The following is a 25,142-nucleotide window of genomic DNA, read 5'->3' as shown; positions in this document are numbered from 1 at the left end:
CGGTGGTTCACTGAGTGTTTTCTCTTTTTAACTGGTGGTGCTGGTGACTTGGTCACAGCCAGTGTCCCCCCGCGTCCCCGGTCTGGAAGCAGCATGCGGACCCAGGGGGGCGCCGCCGTGGAGCTCGGGTTTGCAGCCGGGGCTCCGAGGCCCAGGTCCCCGTGCTGGGCGGTGGGGCGGCGCAGCTCCCGGGGGCTGGCGGGGTGGGGGCGGCCCGCGCCCGCCTGGGGGCCCCCCCCCGCCTCCGGTCGCGTCCTTGGGGAGCGCGCCCCGCACTCGCCCCGCACGCGCCCCGCACCGGCCTCCAACGGCGCTGGGCCACGCGCACGGTGAGCGGTGGCGGTTGTGGCAGTGGAGGGAGAAGGTGCGAAGGCGCGGTGAGCGGCTTCAGTGCTGGCAGTGGAGGGAGACGGTGCGCAGGCGCGGTGAACTGTGGCAGTGGAGGGAGACGGTGCGCAGGCGCGGTGAGCGGTGGAGGTGGACGGAGACAGTGCGCAGGCGCGGTGAGCAGTGGCGGTGGAGGGAGACGGTGCGCAGGCGCAGTGAGCCGTGGCAGTGGTGGCAGTGGAGGGAGACCTTGCGCAGGTGCGGTGAGCGGTGACAGCTGACTGAGTGCCCGCGATCCCCGACGAGGGGCAGGGGCGGGAAGGGCGTGCGGGGCCCCCGGCTCGGCCATGAGGAGGGCGCTCCGGTGCTGCTGGGGGGATGCCGGGCAGCCGGGGGGCGCGGACTCCCCGCGGGGCCTCGCCCACTACAAAGCCGTCACCAAGTGGCACCGGGCGGCCAGCGCGGGCGACGCGGCCCGAGTGCGGAAGATGCTGGTGCAGGGGAAGGCGGACGTGAACGCCGCGGACAGGCACGACCGGTGAGGACCCGGGGCCGCGGGGGCGGGGGCGGGTGGATCCGATCCCCCCCACGGACCCCCTACCGAGAGCGGGGCGGGGGCGGGGCGGATCCGAACCCCCCCACGGACTCCCAGCCGAGAGCGGGGCGGGTCCCCGGCACCCATCCCGCCCCCACTCGCAGCCCCGCGCCCTGTCGGAGGCGCTGCTGACCAAGTCGGGGCCACGGCCTTGCGCCCCTGCTGCGCTCGAGGCCTCGGGGGTGACAGGCTCGGCCCTGCAGGGCGTCGGCGGGGTTCTCCCGGGCCCCCTCTCGGGCCAGGGGCTGCCCCTCCCAGGGCTGTGAGCTTCAGCCTGATCAGCCCAGCAGCCCAGAAGAGGCCCCCGCTAAGCCAGAAGCCCAGCACTGGGGGGGGGGGGTCGCCCGGCTGCACCCCCAGGCCCTGGCACTCGCCACACTCTGTAGTCATAGGAACGCATGGTTTCCCCACTAGTAGGACAGACGGAAAGCCAGCGTGCGTTACAACCCCTTCAGCCAGGAGTCCATGTTGGGAGAAGTGGGGCCCTCGCGGCTCCGCGTCCACACTGCCGGGGGGAGGCTGCGGCTTCGGAGCGCGCTCTGCCAGGTCCTGAGAGGCCTTTGCACCCTCACAGGACGGCTCTGCATTTTGCCTGTGCCTATGGCCACCCAAAAGTGGTGACCCTCCTTCTGAGGAGGGGTTGTGAAGTGGATGCTGTGGATAGCGACTGCAACACAGCTCTGATGAAGGTAACTAGGACCCAACCGTCGCCACCTGAGAGGGACTTGGTTGACCTGCTTACCACACCAATACAGGGATGACGGGGAAACTTCCTCGTTGAACCAGAACTAACTAGCAGACCACGTGTGACCTGACCACTCACTTTCTGACGCTATCCCAACAGGCTACCCAGTGCCAACAAGAGGACTGTGTGTGTATTCTGCTGGAACATGGTGCTAACCCAAACAGGAGAGATGCCTGTGGGAAAACTGCCCTCCAGCACGCCGTTTCGGTGGGGAACATCAGGATAGCTGCGAAACTGGTGGCATTTGGGGCCTACGTGGACAACATCAGAAAGGTATCTATCACCCCAATTTACTTTGAAGTGCTTGAAATACAAGTATCACTACTTAGCACATACACATCTCTATCTATCTACATAGACGTTTCCACCATGGTAGAAATACACACACACATGCACAAACACATATGCACAAACACTTAAGCAAACTGCACTTTATAGAAAGCAATGGATATGGATATATTATTTTGTATAAACATATATATATATATATTCCATATACGCGTAGAAAGATTGCCAGATCATTTTGGCAACTCTGTACAGACTATTTCCCAGGGAGGATTGCGTAACTGCCCCACACTTTACAGATGCAAAAGGGTGGAGGCATGAGGAACCAACAGTTAGAGAGGCAACCCCTTCAATAATTGGTTCTTAGAAGACTTAGGAAAATATTCCTCCACTTAACTGGAGTAACTGAATACAGATGGACTATATAGTCATGAGCACAGGAAAATTCCATAAAGCAGAGTGGTCATGAGGTATTTTAAATTTTCTATGGAGGCCAGAACTTACAGGTTTCTTTTATAATGAAAGTATCATGCCCAGTAGCGGGCAGGCTATTTGTAAGCCCTGAAACTTAGTAGGAACTACATGGCATATGCTCTGAAGCAACTGGAGTTTGAGCAAGCAGTACATTTCTAGGGAATTTTCACAGTGTACCAGGGTTCATGTGGACACTCACCCATGGGAGCTAGGGAGGCTTTCCTAGAGGAGCGGGCCAGTGAGTCACCAAGATGATGTTACTAGATCTTTACTCTCTGTATTGAGTGCTTACCCACACTGGATCTTTTATTGAATTTGCCAGTTCTCTTGGGAAATATAACCTAAGGTAAATATAAATATTTTTTATTGTTTCATAGGATATCCTGTTAGAAATTAGCAATGCTGCCAAGGAAGATGAACAACACATGAGCAACACATCATTAAAGAATGAAGAAGATGAAGGCAAAGTTGATGACATGGAAAAGTATGGCTATTTGATCAGTTTTTCATGACCTTGCGTGTATTCTAGATGGGAAACAATCACTCAATTCAGAAATACTAAGTAGGGAAAATACTAAATCATAAAACCTACCAAGTGAGCTGCAGGGTTAACAGCTTTTATTTAAGCTGGGCATAATGGCTTTAATCTAAAACCCTACCTAATTAATTGAGAGGGAAGGTTTAGGAGGATTGCAGTTTCAGCAAGAGGGAGACACTATTCAAACAGGAAAGAAAGTAAAAGGGCCTTGGGTCAGGACTCAAGCAGTAGAAGGCGCCATAGCAAGACCCAGACCCTGTATTCAAGGACTTTTGAGTGTGTGTGTGTGTGTGTGTGTGTGTGTGTGTATCCTATTAAGGCTTGGTAGCTGCCCGCAAGTTTTTTGTTCAAGGCTAGCGTTCTCCCATTTGAGCCACAACTGCCCCTCTGGATTTTGGTGCTTAGTTAGGGAGAGTCTCAGACATTTCTGCCTAAGCTGGCTACAAATTGTGATCCTGATCTCCGTCTCCTGAGTAGCTAGGATTACAGATGTGAGTCACTAAGTGTGCCAAATCAAGTTTGAATACTTCAAATAAAAGCATTTATGTAAATTACAGCATGTAGTTTACACTGTTTGGGAGGATTCATAATACCCTCAGTATGCACTGAGGCTTTGTATTCTTAAAGGAAGCTCAAGCCATTTGTATAATTCATATTTGTAGTTTACTTAAGGGTTCAGAATGAAATTCTTAATTACACAAAATTTTCATCATAATACTGTCTTATGTTCCCTTTACAAATGCAAAATGAAGCATACACAGAAACTCCAAAAGCCTTTTTGTGTGTTAGAGATCACTCCTTTCTTTACAAATATTAATAATGTATCATCAGAAGCTGATTAACAACTGTTTCTATATACTCCATTCAATTGTTTTTCTCTTCTATTTCTAACGGGCCTTAATGTTGTTGATTTCTAATGTGATCTAATGAGTTTTTATTTTAACGGACATGAGAGTGAGAAATAAGGGAAAGTTTTCCTTCAGTGATTACAGGTTATTGTTGGGTGACACAGAAAGGAAAGACAGGCTTTATATTCACGCAAATGAGTTAATTTAGTTCATAGATTTCATACTTGCTGTATCAATGACCTTGGAAATACAATTTATATTTCCTCATTTCCAAAAAGTGTTTAGTATATGTTTATCAGTGATTGGAAAGTTGCACATGTAGAATGAATTTTATGTCCTAGAAGTAGCTCACCGATTACCTTCTTACAGAAACTACTATAACCTAATTCTCATTACATTACTTTCAAAACTGATAGTGATTTGAGCAGCAAAGAGATTGTATTCATTTTTTTTACCTTTGTATATATTACAATATATTTTATCAGACTCCGAGGAAATGAAGAACATTTCCATTTGAAATAGTTATCTACCTCAGAGAATGACTCAGTATTGTTAATACCTTTAAAAATGTTTTCACTAGAATTACTACCACAAAATTTGTTGTGGGAGAAGTTTTTCTGTTTTGACATTAGTGAGAATGCACAAACATGAATAGTTGAGTTTTCGAATACTTACATTGGTTAATCTGTGGAAATCTTCAACTATACACAGATAGAAAATATTATATTGATAATGTATACCTCATTATCTATTGTAGAAATTATATTCACTTAAAAATTTGAGTGTGAAGATAAATTGTTATCATAGTAAAAGGCAAACGATTTATACAATCTGAAGAGAAACCAGGCTATGAAATTACTACTTTAGTAGCCCTTAATCTTACTGTAAACTGTGCATCTCAAAATATTGTCAGGATTCTGCCTAAGCAAGGTATTGACATCTCTGCTAGAGATACTATTGGGTGGACTGAACTATCCAAATCAATTTTTGCTGTGGCTGCACTAATTAAGACCACATGATAATACCCCTTATGGTCTCCTTGAGGGCTAAACAGATAATTTTCCCATGCTATTTACATCTGCTGCTGTTTCCTTCTCCAGCTCAGTTTTGGATGGCTGAATTAGTGACTTCAGCTGGCAGATATCATGCAGAAGGCTAGCACAGCAGGACATAGCAATGGTGTGGGTTCTTCATCTCAGGCCTTGCTTTCTAGTGGTGCTGGCACTGACTCAAGAGTTCTGCACATATGAGGAATGTGTTCTGGTACTGATTTATAGTCTCTCCAGCTACTTCAGCATCTTTATTCTTAGAGATCTGTGCAGTGTCTACTTTACTCAATGTATAACCTCTCCCTATGCATGGGTTGCAAGCAGGGCCACATCTTTGATAGTAGTGACCTGCTTTTCCTGCTTGAACAAAGCCAAGTGAGCATAAAACCATCCATTAATCTCTTAGATTTTTAGATCACAACTTTCTTGAATTTCTTAAGAACTTTAGGAGTTCTTTAAGCCCAAAGAGGATAATATCCTTTCCCAATCAGATGGGATGTGAGCAGACCAGTGGAATTCTTCGTGTCTGTTGCTTGTATTACAGTCTAATAATGAACATCTTATGTATTCTCATTGTCCTTCCTAAGATATCTCATTTCTCCTTAAATTATACATGGAAAGTGTACAAAGTTTTCGACACATCATATTTGCTTGATCTTATGCAATGTCACATCGATATCTGACAAGAGAGCTCACAAAGTGACCTTTCCCTTTATTAATCAAAATGTTAAGATGATCGCACTTATTCACAGTAAATGCCGGGGACAAGAGGAAAGCAACGAAGAAACTACTGCATCTCATGAAAATGTTCCCGAAGAAGAGCATACTAAGAAACTCCACGTGAAAACACAACTTGAAACAGATATGATACCACCGGATATGGAACTGAATGGTTCAGAGGTAAACGTGAGTGAGGTAATTAATCTTCCATAATGCTGTCACGTTCCTAACTTTATTAATAGCAGGACGAACTATGTGTGCTGATGCACTAAGTGTGGACAAGGAAGAGCCTGGTGCACTCCTGAAACTAGGAAATCTCAATGTACCTTCAGAATCCCAGGGGGAAACATAATGTGTAGGAGATTGGCTATGCAGAGAAATTATCCAAACCTGGTAGTGGCCCTCGAGGCTACTGTATACAAGAAGTGAACTTGAAGGAGGATGGAATGTATAACTGATCAAGTTGAAGGGGCCATGCTGAATGTGATCATTAGTTGAACTAGTCACCTTCGTTGAAGCCTTCCTACTTCAATAACTCCCAGAAATCCGATAAAGACAAACAGAATGTTGGTTGCCCCAAGCAATTTCTCTGGCGTACTCCCCTCTGCTAACTCATTAAACCAAACTGCGATGGCCAAGTGCCCGGATGGCAGCCCTTGCGAAACTCCCTCTTGTCCTGGGCCGCAAGGACCCCAGAAGAGATTGTTCCTCTTCTGACTCTGTCCTGGGAGGAATTCCTCTCTCCACCTTCCGGGGAGATGGGGAGGGCACAGAAAAGCCCAATATTCTTTCCAAAACCACTTGAGGCTCCCCAGCCTCTCCCCTCAGATCCCTGCCCCTCGCATGTTGCTGGCCATGCCGTCCTCCTTTGTGCCCTTTTGGGCTTTGTTTTTCTCAAGGCTGCTTTTGCGGGCACCAGGGCAGGTTGTTTAATTACCTGCTGATATCTGGGTTCCATTCCTGATGCTGTATCAGGCCCCTCTCTGTCTCTTCCTGCCTTCCTCTCCTAACTGTCCTTCTTCCCCTCTGGATTCTGCTGTTGGCTTTGGGGTTCACGACCAGGTTCTCCATCAATAAAAAGATACAGTTGGCTCTTTTTAGTGCACATCCTCCCCACCTCCTCAGAAAATAATCATCTTACAAAATTTCCTGCTTACTTGTCCATGTAGTGGTCGTGTATGGATACAGTGGCCTTTCATTTGGTGTATAACAATGCTCAGGTTGAGAAAGACTGCCATACAATCATCTCAAGAAATGTATTTAGGAGGATTCTTAGTTGACCAGAATATGTGATTTAACTGGAATTTTGTGCAAAAGCAGAGAAAAGCTAAACTGATTACTGCGATAGATTCTTTGACACTTAAAGCCCCTTAAGATAAGTGGAGCTCTCATTACTGAAATGTGATTTGTAACAGGTGGCAGATAGTGTATAATTTTGAATGGAATTGCATCGTAAATTGAACAATAGTCCCTACTCTAGCTCTACCTAGGGATTGTAAGAGTTGTCAGTAAGCGATTGTCCCTGTACCTCCAAGGCATGAAAGAAATTCACTCAGTAGATGAGAGATGAGAATGCAATGTCTCTTGTTTCCTGTTGTTCTCCAGAAGAATTATTCCGCACACTGACTAACAGAAAGATAACAAATTTTCACATCCACATCGCCTCTAAGGTCCCAACTTTTCAAATACTTTAGATGTACCAGGCATGGATATTTGAGGATTTTCTCAAGTCTCAGATACTGCTCCTAGACATAAGGGACACAGGATTGATACATGTCCATATATGTCACTCAGGAACTCAAAACTTCAGAGCAGATCATATGTTGCTCTCTTGATCCTTTTATTTCCATCCATATAAGCCTAATTTTCCTTTGCTATTCTTTGGTTTTTTCATCTCTTAGAACATAAAAGAAATATTACTGGCCTTGTCTCTGGGCTTCCAGAAAGACACCCTTTTCCTTCCAACCTACAGTCTTTCACTCCCATTTAAACAGTCTTGAGAAACATGTTGGCATTGTCTTTTGCTAAATAGAAGCTGACCCTCTGTGAATTTCAAGTTTCCTGTGGATACTCAGGTCATCCACCAAGAGTCAGGGAGAAGCAGAGTTTTCTGAATCTGCATGTTAGCCAATTGCATTTTTAAATGACTTCAACTCTGGTAGCCCATCCATTGTGTCTGTTATGTTGACACAGATCAGACATCATCAGCCTGGAAGTGCTAAGCACCAAAAATCCGATAGAGTCGGATAATCCAATGTGAATTTTTTTTTAACTTTTCTGCTACTGAGCATATGAGGCAAGTTCCTCTAACTTTGTCCTGTTTGATTGTTTGACATTTCCACCACTTGAGAAATGGCTCCAGTGTACTGATCATTTTGGCAACTCTGTACAGACTATTTCCCAGGGAGGATTTGGTAACTGCCCCACACTTTACAGATGCAAAAGGGTGGAGGTATGAGGAACCAACAGTTAGAGAAGCAACCCTTTCAATAGTTTGTTCTTAGAAGACTTAGGAAAATATTCCTCCACTTAACTGGAGTAACTGGATACAGATGGACTACATAGTAATGAGCACAGGAAAATTCGATAAAGCAGAGTGGTCATAAGGTATTTTAAATTTCCTATGTAGGTCAGAACTTACAGGTTTCTTTTATAATGAAAGTATCATGCCCAGTAGCAGTCAGGCTATTTGTAAGCCCTGAAACTTTTTTTTTCAAATTTTTATAATAAAACTGATGTACAGAGAGGTTACAGTTTCATACGTTAGGCATTGGATACATTTCTTGTACTGTTTGTTACCTTGTCCTTTATACCCCCCTCCCCTTCCCCTATGCCCCCTGAGGTGTTCAGTTCACTTACACCAAACAGTTTTGCAAGTATTGCTTTTGTTGTTGTTTCTCTTATTTTACACTTAGTCTCTCAATTTTGGTATTCCCTTTCAATTTCCTAATTCTAGTACCAGTATACACGGTTTCCTGTATACTCAGATAAGATTACAGAGATAGTGTAGCTACAATCACAAGAGGGTGACACAAAAACATCATCAATAGTAGAAACTACAGATACACATGGGATGTTGAAAGTAGTTACAACATTGATATAACAATCATTTCAATAAAATTGAGTTCATTTCACTTAGCATCATAGCTATTGGTTTCTTGTGATCCTCTGCTGTAAGCCCCGAAACTATATAGGAACTACACGACAAATGCTCTGAAGCAACTGAAGTTTGAGGGGGCAGTAAATTTCTAGGGAATTTTCACAGTGTACCAGGGTTCATGTGGACACTCACCCATGGGAGCTAGGGAGGCTTTCCTAGAGGAGGGGGCCAGAGAGTCACAAAGATGATTTTAATAGATCTTTACTCTCTGTATTGAGTGTTTACCCACACAGGATCTTGCATTGAATTTTCCTGTTCTCTTAGGAAATGTAACGTAGGGTAAATATAAATATTTATTATTGTTTCATAGGATGAAGCCTTGGCAATTACCACTCCTGAAAAGGAATGTGAACACCAGAAGACAGAAACAACATTAAAGAATGAAGAAAATGAAGGCGAAGTTGATGACATGGAAAAGTATGGCTATTTGATCAGTTTTTCATGACCTTGCATGTATTCTAGATGGGAAACAATCACTCAATTCAGAAATACTAAGTAGGGAAAATACTAAATCATACAACCTACCAAGTGAGCTGCAGGGTTAAAAGCTTTTATTTAAGCTGGGCATAATGGCTTTAAACTAAAGCCCTAGCTAATTAATTGAGAGGGAAGGTTTAGGAGGATTGTAGTTTCAGCAAGAGGGAGACACTATTCAAACAGGAAAGAAAGCAAAAGGGCCTGGGGTCAGGACTCAACCAGTAGAAGGCTCCATAGCAAGACCCAGACCCTGTGTTGAAGAATTCTTGTGTGTGTGTGTGTGTGTGTGTGTGTGTGTGTGTGTGTGTGTGTGTGTCCTATTAAGGCTTGGTAGCTGCCCGCAAGTGTTTTGTTCAAGGCAAGCGTTCTCCCATTTGAGCCACAACTGCCCCTCTGGATTTTGGTGCTTAGTTAGGGAGAGTCTCAGACACATCTGCCCAAGCTGGCTACAAATTGTGGTCCTGACCTCTGTCTCCTGAGTAGCTAGGATTACAGATGTGAGTCACTAAGTGTGCCAAATCAAGTTTGAATACTTCATATAAAAGCATTTATGTAAATTACAGCATGTAGTTTACACTGTTTGGGAGGATTCATAATACCCTCAGGATGCATTGATGCTTTGTATTCTTAATGGAAGCTCAAGTCATTTGTATAATTCATATTTGTAGTTTACTTATAGGGCTCACAATGAATTCTTAACAATTACACAAAATTTCATCATTGGTACTGTCTTGTGTTTTCTTTACAAATGCAAAATGAAGCATAAACAGAAACTCCAGAAGCATTTTTTGTTTTAGAGATTACTTCTTTCTTTACTAATATTAATAATATAGCATCACAAGCTGGTTAGTAACTGTTTCTATATACTCCATTCAATTGTTTTTTCTCTTCTATTTCTAATGTGCCTTAATGTTGTTGATTTCAATGTGATCTAATGAGTTTTTATTTTAATGGACATGAGAGTGAGAAATAAGGGATGGTTTTCCTTCAGTGATTACAGGTTATTGTTGGGTGACACAGAAAGGAAAGACAGGCTTTATATTCACACAAATGAGTTAATTTAGTTCATAGATTTCATACTTGCTCTATCAATGACCTTGGAAATTCTATCTATATTTCCTCATTTCCAAAAAGTGTTTAGTATATGTTTATCAGTGATTGGAAAGTTGCACATGTAGACTGAATTTTATGTCCTAGAAGTAGCTCACTGATTACCTTCTTACAGAAACTACTATAACCTAATTCTCATTACATTACTTTCAAAACTAATGATAGTGATTTGAGCAGCCAAGAGACTGTATTCATTTTACTTTGAGCTTACTATGTATTACAATATATTTTATCAGACTCCGAGGAAATGAAGAACATTTCCATTTGAAAGTTATCTACCTCAGAGAATGACTCAGTATTGTTAATACCTTTAAAAATGTTTTCACTAGAATTACTACCACAAAATTTGTTGTGGGAGAAGTTTTTCTGTTTTGACATTAGTGAGAATGCACAAACATGAATAGTTGAGTTTTCGAATACTTACATTGGTTAATCTGTGGAAATCTTCAACTATACACAGATAGAAAATATTATATTGATAATGTATACCTCATTATCTATTGTAGAAATTATATTCACTTAAAAATTTGAGTGTGAAGATAAATTGTTATCATAGTAAAAGGCAAACGATTTATACAATCTGAAGAGAAACCAGGCTATGAAATTACTACTTTAGTAGCCCTTAATCTTACTGTAAACTGTGCATCTCAAAATATTGTCAGGATTCTGCCTAAGCAAGGTATTGACATCTCTGCTAGAGATACTATTGGGTGGACTGAACTATCCAAATCAATTTTTGCTGTGGCTGCACTAATTAAGACCACATGATAATACCCCTTATGGTCTCCTTGAGGGCTAAACAGATAATTTTCCCATGCTATTTACATCTGCTGCTGTTTCCTTCTCCAGCTCAGTTTTGGATGGCTGAATTAGTGACTTCAGCTGGCAGATATCATGCAGAAGGCTAGCACAGCAGGACATAGCAATGGTGTGGGTTCTTCATCTCAGGCCTTGCTTTCTAGTGGTGCTGGCACTGACTCAAGAGTTCTGCACATATGAGGAATGTGTTCTGGTACTGATTTATAGTCTCTCCAGCTACTTCAGCATCTTTATTCTTAGAGATCTGTGCAGTGTCTACTTTACTCAATGTATAACCTCTCCCTATGCATGGGTTGCAAGCAGGGCCACATCTTTGATAGTAGTGACCTGCTTTTCCTGCTTGAACAAAGCCAAGTGAGCATAAAACCATCCATTAATCTCTTAGATTTTTAGATCACAACTTTCTTGAATTTCTTAAGAACTTTAGGAGTTCTTTAAGCCCAAAGAGGATAATATCCTTTCCCAATCAGATGGGATGTGAGCAGACCAGTGGAATTCTTCGTGTCTGTTGCTTGTATTACAGTCTAATAATGAACATCTTATGTATTCTCATTGTCCTTCCTAAGATATCTCATTTCTCCTTAAATTATACATGGAAAGTGTACAAAGTTTTCGACACATCATATTTGCTTGATCTTATGCAATGTCACATCGATATCTGACAAGAGAGCTCACAAAGTGACCTTTCCCTTTATTAATCAAAATGTTAAGATGATCGCACTTATTCACAGTAAATGCCGGGGACAAGAGGAAAGCAACGAAGAAACTACTGCATCTCATGAAAATGTTCCCGAAGAAGAGCATACTAAGAAACTCCACGTGAAAACACAACTTGAAACAGATATGATACCACCGGATATGGAACTGAATGGTTCAGAGGTAAACGTGAGTGAGGTAATTAATCTTCCATAATGCTGTCACGTTCCTAACTTTATTAATAGCAGGACGAACTATGTGTGCTGATGCACTAAGTGTGGACAAGGAAGAGCCTGGTGCACTCCTGAAACTAGGAAATCTCAATGTACCTTCAGAATCCCAGGGGGAAACATAATGTGTAGGAGATTGGCTATGCAGAGAAATTATCCAAACCTGGTAGTGGCCCTCGAGGCTACTGTATACAAGAAGTGAACTTGAAGGAGGATGGAATGTATAACTGATCAAGTTGAAGGGGCCATGCTGAATGTGATCATTAGTTGAACTAGTCACCTTCGTTGAAGCCTTCCTACTTCAATAACTCCCAGAAATCCGATAAAGACAAACAGAATGTTGGTTGCCCCAAGCAATTTCTCTGGCGTACTCCCCTCTGCTAACTCATTAAACCAAACTGCGATGGCCAAGTGCCCGGATGGCAGCCCTTGCGAAACTCCCTCTTGTCCTGGGCCGCAAGGACCCCAGAAGAGATTGTTCCTCTTCTGACTCTGTCCTGGGAGGAATTCCTCTCTCCACCTTCCGGGGAGATGGGGAGGGCACAGAAAAGCCCAATATTCTTTCCAAAACCACTTGAGGCTCCCCAGCCTCTCCCCTCAGATCCCTGCCCCTCGCATGTTGCTGGCCATGCCGTCCTCCTTTGTGCCCTTTTGGGCTTTGTTTTTCTCAAGGCTGCTTTTGCGGGCACCAGGGCAGGTTGTTTAATTACCTGCTGATATCTGGGTTCCATTCCTGATGCTGTATCAGGCCCCTCTCTGTCTCTTCCTGCCTTCCTCTCCTAACTGTCCTTCTTCCCCTCTGGATTCTGCTGTTGGCTTTGGGGTTCACGACCAGGTTCTCCATCAATAAAAAGATACAGTTGGCTCTTTTTAGTGCACATCCTCCCCACCTCCTCAGAAAATAATCATCTTACAAAATTTCCTGCTTACTTGTCCATGTAGTGGTCGTGTATGGATACAGTGGCCTTTCATTTGGTGTATAACAATGCTCAGGTTGAGAAAGACTGCCATACAATCATCTCAAGAAATGTATTTAGGAGGATTCTTAGTTGACCAGAATATGTGATTTAACTGGAATTTTGTGCAAAAGCAGAGAAAAGCTAAACTGATTACTGCGATAGATTCTTTGACACTTAAAGCCCCTTAAGATAAGTGGAGCTCTCATTACTGAAATGTGATTTGTAACAGGTGGCAGATAGTGTATAATTTTGAATGGAATTGCATCGTAAATTGAACAATAGTCCCTACTCTAGCTCTACCTAGGGATTGTAAGAGTTGTCAGTAAGCGATTGTCCCTGTACCTCCAAGGCATGAAAGAAATTCACTCAGTAGATGAGAGATGAGAATGCAATGTCTCTTGTTTCCTGTTGTTCTCCAGAAGAATTATTCCGCACACTGACTAACAGAAAGATAACAAATTTTCACATCCACATCGCCTCTAAGGTCCCAACTTTTCAAATACTTTAGATGTACCAGGCATGGATATTTGAGGATTTTCTCAAGTCTCAGATACTGCTCCTAGACATAAGGGACACAGGATTGATACATGTCCATATATGTCACTCAGGAACTCAAAACTTCAGAGCAGATCATATGTTGCTCTCTTGATCCTTTTATTTCCATCCATATAAGCCTAATTTTCCTTTGCTATTCTTTGGTTTTTTCATCTCTTAGAACATAAAAGAAATATTACTGGCCTTGTCTCTGGGCTTCCAGAAAGACACCCTTTTCCTTCCAACCTACAGTCTTTCACTCCCATTTAAACAGTCTTGAGAAACATGTTGGCATTGTCTTTTGCTAAATAGAAGCTGACCCTCTGTGAATTTCAAGTTTCCTGTGGATACTCAGGTCATCCACCAAGAGTCAGGGAGAAGCAGAGTTTTCTGAATCTGCATGTTAGCCAATTGCATTTTTAAATGACTTCAACTCTGGTAGCCCATCCATTGTGTCTGTTATGTTGACACAGATCAGACATCATCAGCCTGGAAGTGCTAAGCACCAAAAATCCGATAGAGTCGGATAATCCAATGTGAATTTTTTTTTAACTTTTCTGCTACTGAGCATATGAGGCAAGTTCCTCTAACTTTGTCCTGTTTGATTGTTTGACATTTCCACCACTTGAGAAATGGCTCCAGTGTACTGATCATTTTGGCAACTCTGTACAGACTATTTCCCAGGGAGGATTTGGTAACTGCCCCACACTTTACAGATGCAAAAGGGTGGAGGTATGAGGAACCAACAGTTAGAGAAGCAACCCTTTCAATAGTTTGTTCTTAGAAGACTTAGGAAAATATTCCTCCACTTAACTGGAGTAACTGGATACAGATGGACTACATAGTAATGAGCACAGGAAAATTCGATAAAGCAGAGTGGTCATAAGGTATTTTAAATTTCCTATGTAGGTCAGAACTTACAGGTTTCTTTTATAATGAAAGTATCATGCCCAGTAGCAGTCAGGCTATTTGTAAGCCCTGAAACTTTTTTTTTTTCAAATTTTTATAATAAAACTGATGTACAGAGAGGTTACAGTTTCATACGTTAGGCATTGGATACATTTCTTGTACTGTTTGTTACCTTGTCCTTTATACCCCCCTCCCCTTCCCCTATGCCCCCTGAGGTGTTCAGTTCACTTACACCAAACAGTTTTGCAAGTATTGCTTTTGTTGTTGTTTCTCTTATTTTACACTTAGTCTCTCAATTTTGGTATTCCCTTTCAATTTCCTAATTCTAGTACCAGTATACACGGTTTCCTGTATACTCAGATAAGATTACAGAGATAGTGTAGCTACAATCACAAGAGGGTGACACAAAAACATCATCAATAGTAGAAACTACAGATACACATGGGATGTTGAAAGTAGTTACAACATTGATATAACAATCATTTCAATAAAATTGAGTTCATTTCACTTAGCATCATAGCTATTGGTTTCTTGTGATCCTCTGCTGTAAGCCCCGAAACTATATAGGAACTACACGACAAATGCTCTGAAGCAACTGAAGTTTGAGGGGGCAGTAAATTTCTAGGGAATTTTCACAGTGTACCAGGGTTCATGTGGACACTCACCCATGGGAGCTAGGGAGGCTTTCCTAGAGGAGGGGGCCAGAGAGTCACAAAGATGATTTTAATAGATCTTTACTCTCTGTATTGAGTGTTTACCCACACAGGATCTTGCATTGAATTTTCCTGTTCTCTTAGGAAATGTAACGTAGGGTAAATATAAATATTTATTATTGTTTCATAGGATGAAGCCTTGGCAATTACCACTCCTGAAAAGGAATGTGAACACCAGAAGACAGAAACAACATTAAAGAATGAAGAAAATGAAGGCGAAGTTGATGACATGGAAAAGTATGGCTATTTGATCAGTTTTTCATGACCTTGCATGTATTCTAGATGGGAAACAATCACTCAATTCAGAAATACTAAGTAGGGAAAATACTAAATCATACAACCTACCAAGTGAGCTGCAGGGTTAAAAGCTTTTATTTAAGCTGGGCATAATGGCTTTAAACTAAAGCCCTAGCTAATTAATTGAGAGGGAAGGTTTAGGAGGATTGTAGTTTCAGCAAGAGGGAGACACTATTCAAACAGGAAAGAAAGCAAAAGGGCCTGGGGTCAGGACTCAACCAGTAGAAGGCTCCATAGCAAGACCCAGACCCTGTGTTGAAGAATTCTGTGTGTGTGTGTGTGTGTGTGTGTGTGTGTGTGTGTGTCCTATTAAGGCTTGGTAGCTGCCCGCAAGTGTTTTGTTCAAGGCAAGCGTTCTCCCATTTGAGCCACAACTGCCCCTCTGGATTTTGGTGCTTAGTTAGGGAGAGTCTCAGACACATCTGCCCAAGCTGGCTACAAATTGTGGTCCTGACCTCTGTCTCCTGAGTAGCTAGGATTACAGATGTGAGTCACTAAGTGTGCCAAATCAAGTTTGAATACTTCAAATAAAAGCATTTATGTAAATTACAGCATGTAGTTTACACTGTTTGGGAGGATTCATAATACCCTCAGTATGCATTGATGCTTTGTATTCTTAATGGAAGCTCAAGTCATTTGTATAATTCATATTTGTAGTTTACTTATAGGGCTCACAATGAATTCTTAACAATTACACAAAATTTCATCATTGGTACTGTCTTGTGTTTTCTTTACAAATGCAAAATGAAGCATACACAGAAACTCCAGAAGCATTTTTTGTTTTAGAGATTACTTCTTTCTTTACTAATATTAATAATATAGCATCACAAGCTGGTTAGTAACTGTTTCTATATACTCCATTCAATTGTTTTTCTCTTCTATTTCTAATGTGCCTTAATGTTGTTGATTTCAATGTGATCTAATGAGTTTTTATTTTAATGGACATGAGAGTGAGAAATAAGGGATGGTTTTCCTTCAGTGATTACAGGTTATTGTTGGGTGACACAGAAAGGAAAGACAGGCTTTATATTCACACAAATGAGTTAATTTAGTTCATAGATTTCATACTTGCTGTATCAATGACCTTGGAAATACTATCTATATTTCCTCATTTCCAAAAAGTGTTTAGTATATGTTTATCAGTGATTGGAAAGTTGCACATGTAGAATGAATTTTATGTCCTAGAAGTAGCTCACCGATTACCTTCTTACAGAAACTACTATAACCTAATTCTCATTACATTACTTTCAAAACTAATGATAGTGATTTGAGCAGCCAAGAGACTGTATTCATTTTACTTTGAGCTTACTATGTATTACAATATATTTTATCAGACTCCGAGGAAATGAAGAACATTTCCATTTGAAATAGTTATCTACCTCAGAGAATGACTCAGTATTGTTAATACCTTTAAAAATGTTTTCACTAGAATTACTACCACAAAATTTGTTGTGGGAGAAGTTTTTCTGTTTTGACATTAGTGAGAATGCACAAACATGAATAGTTGAGTTTTCGAATACTTACATTGGTTAATCTGTGGAAATCTTCAACTATACACAGATAGAAAATATTATATTGATAATGTATACCTCATTATCTATTGTAGAAATTATATTCACTTAAAAATTTGAGTGTGAAGATAAATTGTTATCATAGTAAAAGGCAAACGATTTATACAATCTGAAGAGAAACCAGGCTATGAAATTACTACTTTAGTAGCCCTTAATCTTACTGTAAACTGTGCATCTCAAAATATTGTCAGGATTCTGCCTAAGCAAGGTATTGACATCTCTGCTAGAGATACTATTGGGTGGACTGAACTATCCAAATCAATTTTTGCTGTGGCTGCACTAATTAAGACCACATGATAATACCCCTTATGGTCTCCTTGAGGGCTAAACAGATAATTTTCCCATGCTATTTACATCTGCTGCTGTTTCCTTCTCCAGCTCAGTTTTGGATGGCTGAGTTAGTGACTTCAGCTGGCAGATATCATGCAGAAGGCTAGCACAGCAGGACATAGCAATGGTGTGGGTTCTTCATCTCAGGCCTTGCTTTCTAGTGGTACTGGGACTGACTCAAGAGTTCTGCACATATGAGGAATGTGTTCTGGTACTGATTTATAGTCTCTCCAGCTACTTCAGCATCTTTATTCTTAGAGATCTGTGCAGTGTCTACTTTACTCAATGTATAACCTCTCCCTATGCATGGGTTGCAAGCAGGGCCACATCTTTGATAGTAGTGACCTGCTTTTCCTGCTTGAACAAAGCCAAGTGAGCATAAAACCATCCATTAATCTCTTAGATTTTTAGATCACAACTTTCTTGAATTTCTTAAGAACTTTAGGAGTTCTTTAAGCCCAAAGAGGATAATATCCTTTCCCAATCAGATGGGATGTGAGCAGACCAGTGGAATTCTTCGTGTCTGTTGCTTGTATTACAGTCTAATAATGAACATCTTATGTATTCTCATTGTCCTTCCTAAGATATCTCATTTCTCCTTAAATTATACATGGAAAGTGTACAAAGTTTTCTACACATCATATTTGCTTGATCTTATGCAATGTCACATCGATATCTGACAAGAGAGCTCACAAAGTGACCTTTCCCTTTATTAATCAAAATGTTAAGATGATCGCACTTATTCACAGTAAATGCCGGGGACAAGAGGAAAGCAACGAAGAAACTACTGCATCTCATGAAAATGTTCCCGAAGAAGAGCATACTAAGAAACTCCACGTGAAAACACAACTTGAAACAGATATGATACCACCAGATATGGAACTGAATGGTTCAGAGGTAAACGTGAGTGAGGTAATTAATCTTCCATAATGCTGTCACGTTCCTAACTTTATTAATAGCAGGACGAACTACGTGTGCTGATGCACTAAGTGTGGACAAGGAAGAGCCTGGTGCACTCCTGAAACTAGGAAATCTCAATGTACCTTCAGAATCCCAGGGGGAAACATAACGTGTAGGAGATTGGCTATGCAGAGAAATTATCCAAACCTGGTAGTGGCCCTCGAGGCTACTGTATACAAGAAGTGAACTTGAAGGAGGATGGAATGTATAACTGATCAAGTTGAAGGGGCCATGCTGAATGTGATCATTAGTTGAACTAGTCACCTTCGTTGAAGCCTTCCTACTTCAATAACTCCCAGAAATCCGATAAAGACAAACAGAATGTTGGTAGCCCCAAGCAATTTCTCTGGCGTACTCCCCTCTGCTAACTCATTAAACCAAACTGCGATGGCCAAGTGCCCGGATGGCAGCCCTTGCGAAACTCCCTCTTGTCCTGGGCCGCAAGGACCCCAGAAGAGATTGTTCCTCTTCTGACTCTGTCCTGGGAGGAATTCCTCTCTCCACCTTCCGGGGAGATGGGGAGGGCACAGAAAAGCCCAATATTCTTTCCAAAACCACTTGAGGCTCCCCAGCCTCTCCCCTCAGATCCCTGCCCCTCCCATGTTGCTGGCCATGCCGTCCTCCTTTGTGCCCTTTTGGGCTTTGTTTTTCTCAAGGCTGCTTTTGCGGGCACCAGGGCAGGTTGTTTAATTACCTGCTGACATCTGGGTTCCATTCCTGATGCTGTATCAGGCCCCTCTCTGTCTCTTCCTGCCTTCCTCTCCTAACTGTCCTTCTTCCCCTCTGGATTCTGCTGTTGGCTTTGGGGTTCACGACCAGGTTCTCCATCAATAAAAAGATAAAGTTGGCTCTTTTTAGTGCACATCCTCCCCACCTCCTCAGAAAATAATCATCTTACAAAATTTCCTGCTTACTTGTCCATGTAGTGGTCGTGTATGGATACAGTGGCCTTTCATTTGGTGTATAACAATGCTCAGGTTGAGAAAGACTGCCATACAATCATCTCAAGAAATGTATTTAGGAGGATTCTTAGTTGACCAGAATATGTGACTTAACTGGAATTTTGTGCAAAAGCAGAGAAAAGCTAAACTGATTCCTGCGATAGATTCTTTGACACTTAAAGCCCCTTAAGATAAGTGGAGCTCTCATTACTGAAATGTGATTTCTAACAGGTGGCAGATAGTGTATAATTTTGAATGGAATTGCATCGTAAATTGAACAATAGTCCCTACTCTAGCTCTACCTAGGGATTGTAAGAGTTGTCAGTAAGCGATTGTCCCTGTACCTCCAAGGCATGAAAGAAATTCACTCAGTAGATGAGAGATGAGAATGCAATGTCTCTTGTTTCCTGTTGTTCTCCAGAAGAATTATTCCGCACACTGACTAACAGAAAGATAACAAATTTTCACATCCACATCGCCTCTAAGGTCCCAACTTTTCAAATACTTTAGATGTACCAGGCATGGATATTTGAGGATTTTCTCAAGTCTCAGATACTGCTCCTAGACATAAGGGACACAGGATTGATACATGTCCATATATGTCACTCAGGAACTCAAAACTTCAGAGCAGATCATATGTTGCTCTCTTGATCCTTTTATTTCCATCCATATAAGCCTAATTTTCCTTTGCTATTCTTTGGTTTTTTCATCTCTTAGAACATAAAAGAAATATTACTGGCCTTGTCTCTGGGCTTCCAGAAAGACACCCTTTTCCTTCCAACCTACAGTCTTTCACTCCCATTTAAACAGTCTTGAGAAACATGTTGGCATTGTCTTTTGCTAAATAGAAGCTGACCCTCTGTGAATTTCAAGTTTCCTGTGGATACTCAGGTCATCCACCAAGAGTCAGGGAGAAGCAGAGTTTTCTGAATCTGCATGTTAGCCAATTGCATTTTTAAATGACTTCAACTCTGGTAGCCCATCCATTGTGTCTGTTATGTTGACACAGATCAGACATCATCAGCCTGGAAGTGCTAAGCACCAAAAATCCGATAGAGTCGGATAATCCAATGTGAATTTTTTTTTAACTTTTCTGCTACTGAGCATATGAGGCAAGTTCCTCTAACTTTGTCCTGTTTGATTGTTTGACATTTCCACCACTTGAGAAATGGCTCCAGTGTACTGATCATTTTGGCAACTCTGTACAGACTATTTCCCAGGGAGGATTTGGTAACTGCCCCACACTTTACAGATGCAAAAGGGTGGAGGTATGAGGAACCAACAGTTAGAGAAGCAACCCTTTCAATAGTTTGTTCTTAGAAGACTTAGGAAAATATTCCTCCACTTAACTGGAGTAACTGGATACAGATGGACTACATAGTAATGAGCACAGGAAAATTCGATAAAGCAGAGTGGTCATAAGGTATTTTAAATTTCCTATGTAGGTCAGAACTTACAGGTTTCTTTTATAATGAAAGTATCATGCCCAGTAGCAGTCAGGCTATTTGTAAGCCCTGAAACTTTTTTTTTCAAATTTTTATAATAAAACTGATGTACAGAGAGGTTACAGTTTCATACGTTAGGCATTGGATACATTTCTTGTACTGTTTGTTACCTTGTCCTTTATACCCCCCTCCCCTTCCCCTATGCCCCCTGAGGTGTTCAGTTCACTTACACCAAACAGTTTTGCAAGTATTGCTTTTGTTGTTGTTTCTCTTATTTTACACTTAGTCTCTCAATTTTGGTATTCCCTTTCAATTTCCTAATTCTAGTACCAGTATACACGGTTTCCTGTATACTCAGATAAGATTACAGAGATAGTGTAGCTACAATCACAAGAGGGTGACACAAAAACATCATCAATAGTAGAAACTACAGATACACATGGGATGTTGAAAGTAGTTACAACTTTGATATAACAATCATTTCAATAAAATTGAGTTCATTTCACTTAGCATCATAGCTATTGGTTTCTTGTGATCCTCTGCTGTAAGCCCCGAAACTATATAGGAACTACACGACAAATGCTCTGAAGCAACTGAAGTTTGAGGGGGCAGTAAATTTCTAGGGAATTTTCACAGTGTACCAGGGTTCATGTGGACACTCACCCATGGGAGCTAGGGAGGCTTTCCTAGAGGAGGGGGCCAGAGAGTCACAAAGATGATTTTAATAGATCTTTACTCTCTGTATTGAGTGTTTACCCACACAGGATCTTGCATTGAATTTTCCTGTTCTCTTAGGAAATGTAACGTAGGGTAAATATAAATATTTATTATTGTTTCATAGGATGAAGCCTTGGAAATTACCACTCCTGAAAAGGAATGTGAACACCAGAAGACAGAAACAACATTAAAGAATGAAGAAAATGAAGGCGAAGTTGATGACATGGAAAAGTATGGCTATTTGATCAGTTTTTCATGACCTTGCATGTATTCTAGATGGGAAACAATCACTCAATTCAGAAATACTAAGTAGGGAAAATACTAAATCATACAACCTACCAAGTGAGCTGCAGGGTTAAAAGCTTTTATTTAAGCTGGGCATAATGGCTTTAAACTAAAGCCCTAGCTAATTAATTGAGAGGGAAGGTTTAGGAGGATTGTAGTTTCAGCAAGAGGGAGACACTATTCAAACAGGAAAGAAAGCAAAAGGGCCTCGGGTCAGGACTCAACCAGTAGAAGGCTCCATAGCAAGACCCAGACCCTGTGTTGAAGAATTCTGTGTGTGTGTGTGTGTGTGTGTGTGTGTGTGTGTGTGTGTGTGTGTGTCCTATTAAGGCTTGGTAGCTGCCCGCAAGTGTTTTGTTCAAGGCAAGCGTTCTCCCATTTGAGCCACAACTGCCCCTCTGGATTTTGGTGCTTAGTTAGGGAGAGTCTCAGACACATCTGCCCAAGCTGGCTACAAATTGTGGTCCTGACCTCTGTCTCCTGAGTAGCTAGGATTACAGATGTGAGTCACTAAGTGTGCCAAATCAAGTTTGAATACTTCAAATAAAAGCATTTATGTAAATTACAGCATGTAGTTTACACTGTTTGGGAGGATTCATAATACCCTCAGTATGCATTGATGCTTTGTATTCTTAATGGAAGCTCAAGTCATTTGTATAATTCATATTTGTAGTTTACTTATAGGGCTCACAATGAATTCTTAACAATTACACAAAATTTCATCATTGGTACTGTCTTGTGTTTTCTTTACAAATGCAAAATGAAGCATAAACAGAAACTCCAGAAGCATTTTTTGTTTTAGAGATTACTTCTTTCTTTACTAATATTAATAATATAGCATCACAAGCTGGTTAGTAACTGTTTCTATATACTCCATTCAATTGTTTTTCTCTTCTATTTCTAATGTGCCTTAATGTTGTTGATTTCAATGTGATCTAATGAGTTTTTATTTTAATGGACATGAGAGTGAGAAATAAGGGATGGTTTTCCTTCAGTGATTACAGGTTATTGTTGGGTGACACAGAAAGGAAAGACAGGCTTTATATTCACACAAATGAGTTAATTTAGTTCATAGATTTCATACTTGCTCTATCAATGACCTTGGAAATTCTATCTATATTTCCTCATTTCCAAAAAGTGTTTAGTATATGTTTATCAGTGATTGGAAAGTTGCACATGTAGACTGAATTTTATGTCCTAGAAGTAGCTCACCGATTACCTTCTTACAGAAACTACTATAACCTAATTCTCATTACATTACTTTCAAAACTAATGATAGTGATTTGAGCAGCCAAGAGACTGTATTCATTTTACTTTGAGCTTACTATGTATTACAATATATTTTATCAGACTCCAAGGAAATGAAGAACATTTCCATTTGAAATAGTTTTCTACCTCAAAGAATTACCTCAGTATTGAAATTACCTTCAAAAAGGTTTTCATTAGAATTACTACCACATCATTTGTTGTGGGCGAAGTTTCTCTGTTTTGACATTAGTGAGAATGCGCAAACATAAATGACTGAGCTTTGGAATACTTACATTGTTTAATCTGTGGAAATCTTCAAATATACACAGATAGGAAATAATTGTATTGATAATATATAGCTCATTATCTATTGTAGAAATTATATTCACTTAAAATTTTGAGTGTGAAGATAAATAGTTATCATAGTAAAAGGCAAACGATTTATACAATCTGAAGAGAAACCAGGCTATGAAATTACTACTTTAGTAGCCCTTAATCTTACTGTAAACTGTGCATCTCAAAATGTTGTCAGGATTCTGCCTAAGCAAGGTATTGACATCTCTGCTAGAGATACTATTGGGTGGACTGAACTATCCAAATCAATTTTTGCTGTGGCTGCACTAATTAAGACTACATGATAATACCCCTTATGGTCTCCTTGAGGGCTAAAACAGATAATTTTCCCATGCTATTTACATCTGCTGCTGTTTCCTTCTCCAGCTCAGTTTTGGATGGCTGAGTTAGTGACTTCAGCTGGCAGATATCATGCAGAAGGCTAGCACAGCAGGACATAGCAATGGTGTGGGTTCTTCATCTCAGGCCTTGCTTTCTAGTGGTACTGGGACTGACCCAAGAGTTCTGCACATATGAGGAACGTGTTCTGATACTGATTTATAGTCTCTCCAGCTCCTTCAGCATCTTTATTCTTAGAGATCTGTGCAGTGTCTACTCAATGTATAACCTCTCCCTATGCATGGGTTGCAAGCAGTGCCACATCTTTGATAGTAGTGACCTGCTTTTCCTGCTTGAACAAAGCCAAGTTAGCATAAAAACCATCCATTAATCTCTTAGATTTTTAGATCACAACTTTCTTGAATTTCTTAATAACTTTAGGAGTTCTTTAAGCCCAAAGGAGATAATATCCTTTCCCAATCAGATGGGATGTGAGCAGACCAGTGGAATTCTTCGTGTCTGTTGCTTGTATTACAGTCTAATAATGAACATTTTATGTTGTCTCATTGTCCTTCCTAAGATCTCTCAATTCTCCTTGCATTATATACGGAAAGTGTGCAAAGTTTTCTACACATCATATGTGCTTGATCTTATGCAATGTCACATCGATATCTGACAAGAGAGCTCACAAAGTGACCTTTCCCTTTATTAATCAAAATGTTAAGATGATCGCACTTATTCACAGTAAATGCCGAGGAAAAGAGGAAAGCAACGAAGAAACTACTGCATCTCATGAAAATGTTCCAGAAGAAGAGCATACTAACAAACTCCACGTGAAAACACAGCTTGAAACAGATATGACACCACCAGATATGGAACTGAATGGTTCAAAGGTAAACGTGAGTGAGGTAATTAATCTTCCATAATGCTGTCACGTTCCTAACTTTATTAATAGCAGGACGAACTACGTGTGGTGATGCACTAAGTGTGGACAAGGAAGAGCCTGGTGCACTCCTGAAACTAGGAAATCTCAATGTACCTTCAGAATCCCAGGGGGAAACATAACGTGTAGGAGATTGGCTATGCAGAGAAATTATCCAAACCTGGTAGTGGCCCTCGAGGCTACTGTATAGAAGAAGTGAACTTGAAGGAGGATGGAATGTATAACTGATCAAGTTGAAGGGGCCATGCTGAATGTGATCATTAGTTGAACTAGTCACCTTCGTTGAAGCCTTCCTACTTCAATAACTCCCAGAAATCCAATAAAGACAAACAGAATGTTGGTAGCCCCAAGCAATTTCTCTGGCTTACTCCCCTCTGCTAACTCATTAATGAGTTAGCAGAGCCTGGAGCACTCCTGAAACTAGAAAATTCCATACAGCCAATGTAACTTCAAAGGGAAAGGATTTGGATAATGTAGAGAAGAGTTGAGCTTGGAGGTGAAACAGGTAGTAGGAAAGGTACACTTGCACTCAGAGCAGGGCAGCT

At 41.2% G+C, this 25,142-nt stretch overlaps 1 protein-coding gene across 1 annotated transcript in view; it reads left to right on the top strand.

Moving 5' to 3' along the window:
- The first annotated feature begins 674 nt into the window (after window positions 1-674).
- LOC125344857 (ankyrin repeat domain-containing protein 26-like) overlaps window positions 675-25,142 on the top strand; it is a 38,473-nt gene continuing 14,005 nt past the window's right edge. The window contains exons 1-11 of the mRNA XM_048337169.1: window positions 675-865; window positions 1,497-1,611; window positions 1,767-1,940; window positions 2,804-2,910; window positions 5,614-5,776; window positions 9,052-9,158; window positions 11,879-12,041; window positions 15,319-15,425; window positions 18,136-18,298; window positions 21,574-21,680; window positions 24,400-24,562. Of these exons, the coding sequence (XP_048193126.1) occupies window positions 675-865; window positions 1,497-1,611; window positions 1,767-1,940; window positions 2,804-2,910; window positions 5,614-5,776; window positions 9,052-9,158; window positions 11,879-12,041; window positions 15,319-15,425; window positions 18,136-18,298; window positions 21,574-21,680; window positions 24,400-24,562 (1,560 nt within the window). The remainder of the gene's footprint in view (window positions 866-1,496; window positions 1,612-1,766; window positions 1,941-2,803; window positions 2,911-5,613; window positions 5,777-9,051; window positions 9,159-11,878; window positions 12,042-15,318; window positions 15,426-18,135; window positions 18,299-21,573; window positions 21,681-24,399; window positions 24,563-25,142) is intronic.

This window comes from Perognathus longimembris, unplaced genomic scaffold (genome assembly GCF_023159225.1).
Source record: "Perognathus longimembris pacificus isolate PPM17 unplaced genomic scaffold, ASM2315922v1 HiC_scaffold_4562, whole genome shotgun sequence".
Lineage (NCBI taxonomy): Eukaryota > Metazoa > Chordata > Mammalia > Rodentia > Heteromyidae > Perognathus > Perognathus longimembris.
This window is presented reverse-complemented; position numbering and strand designations above follow the sequence as displayed.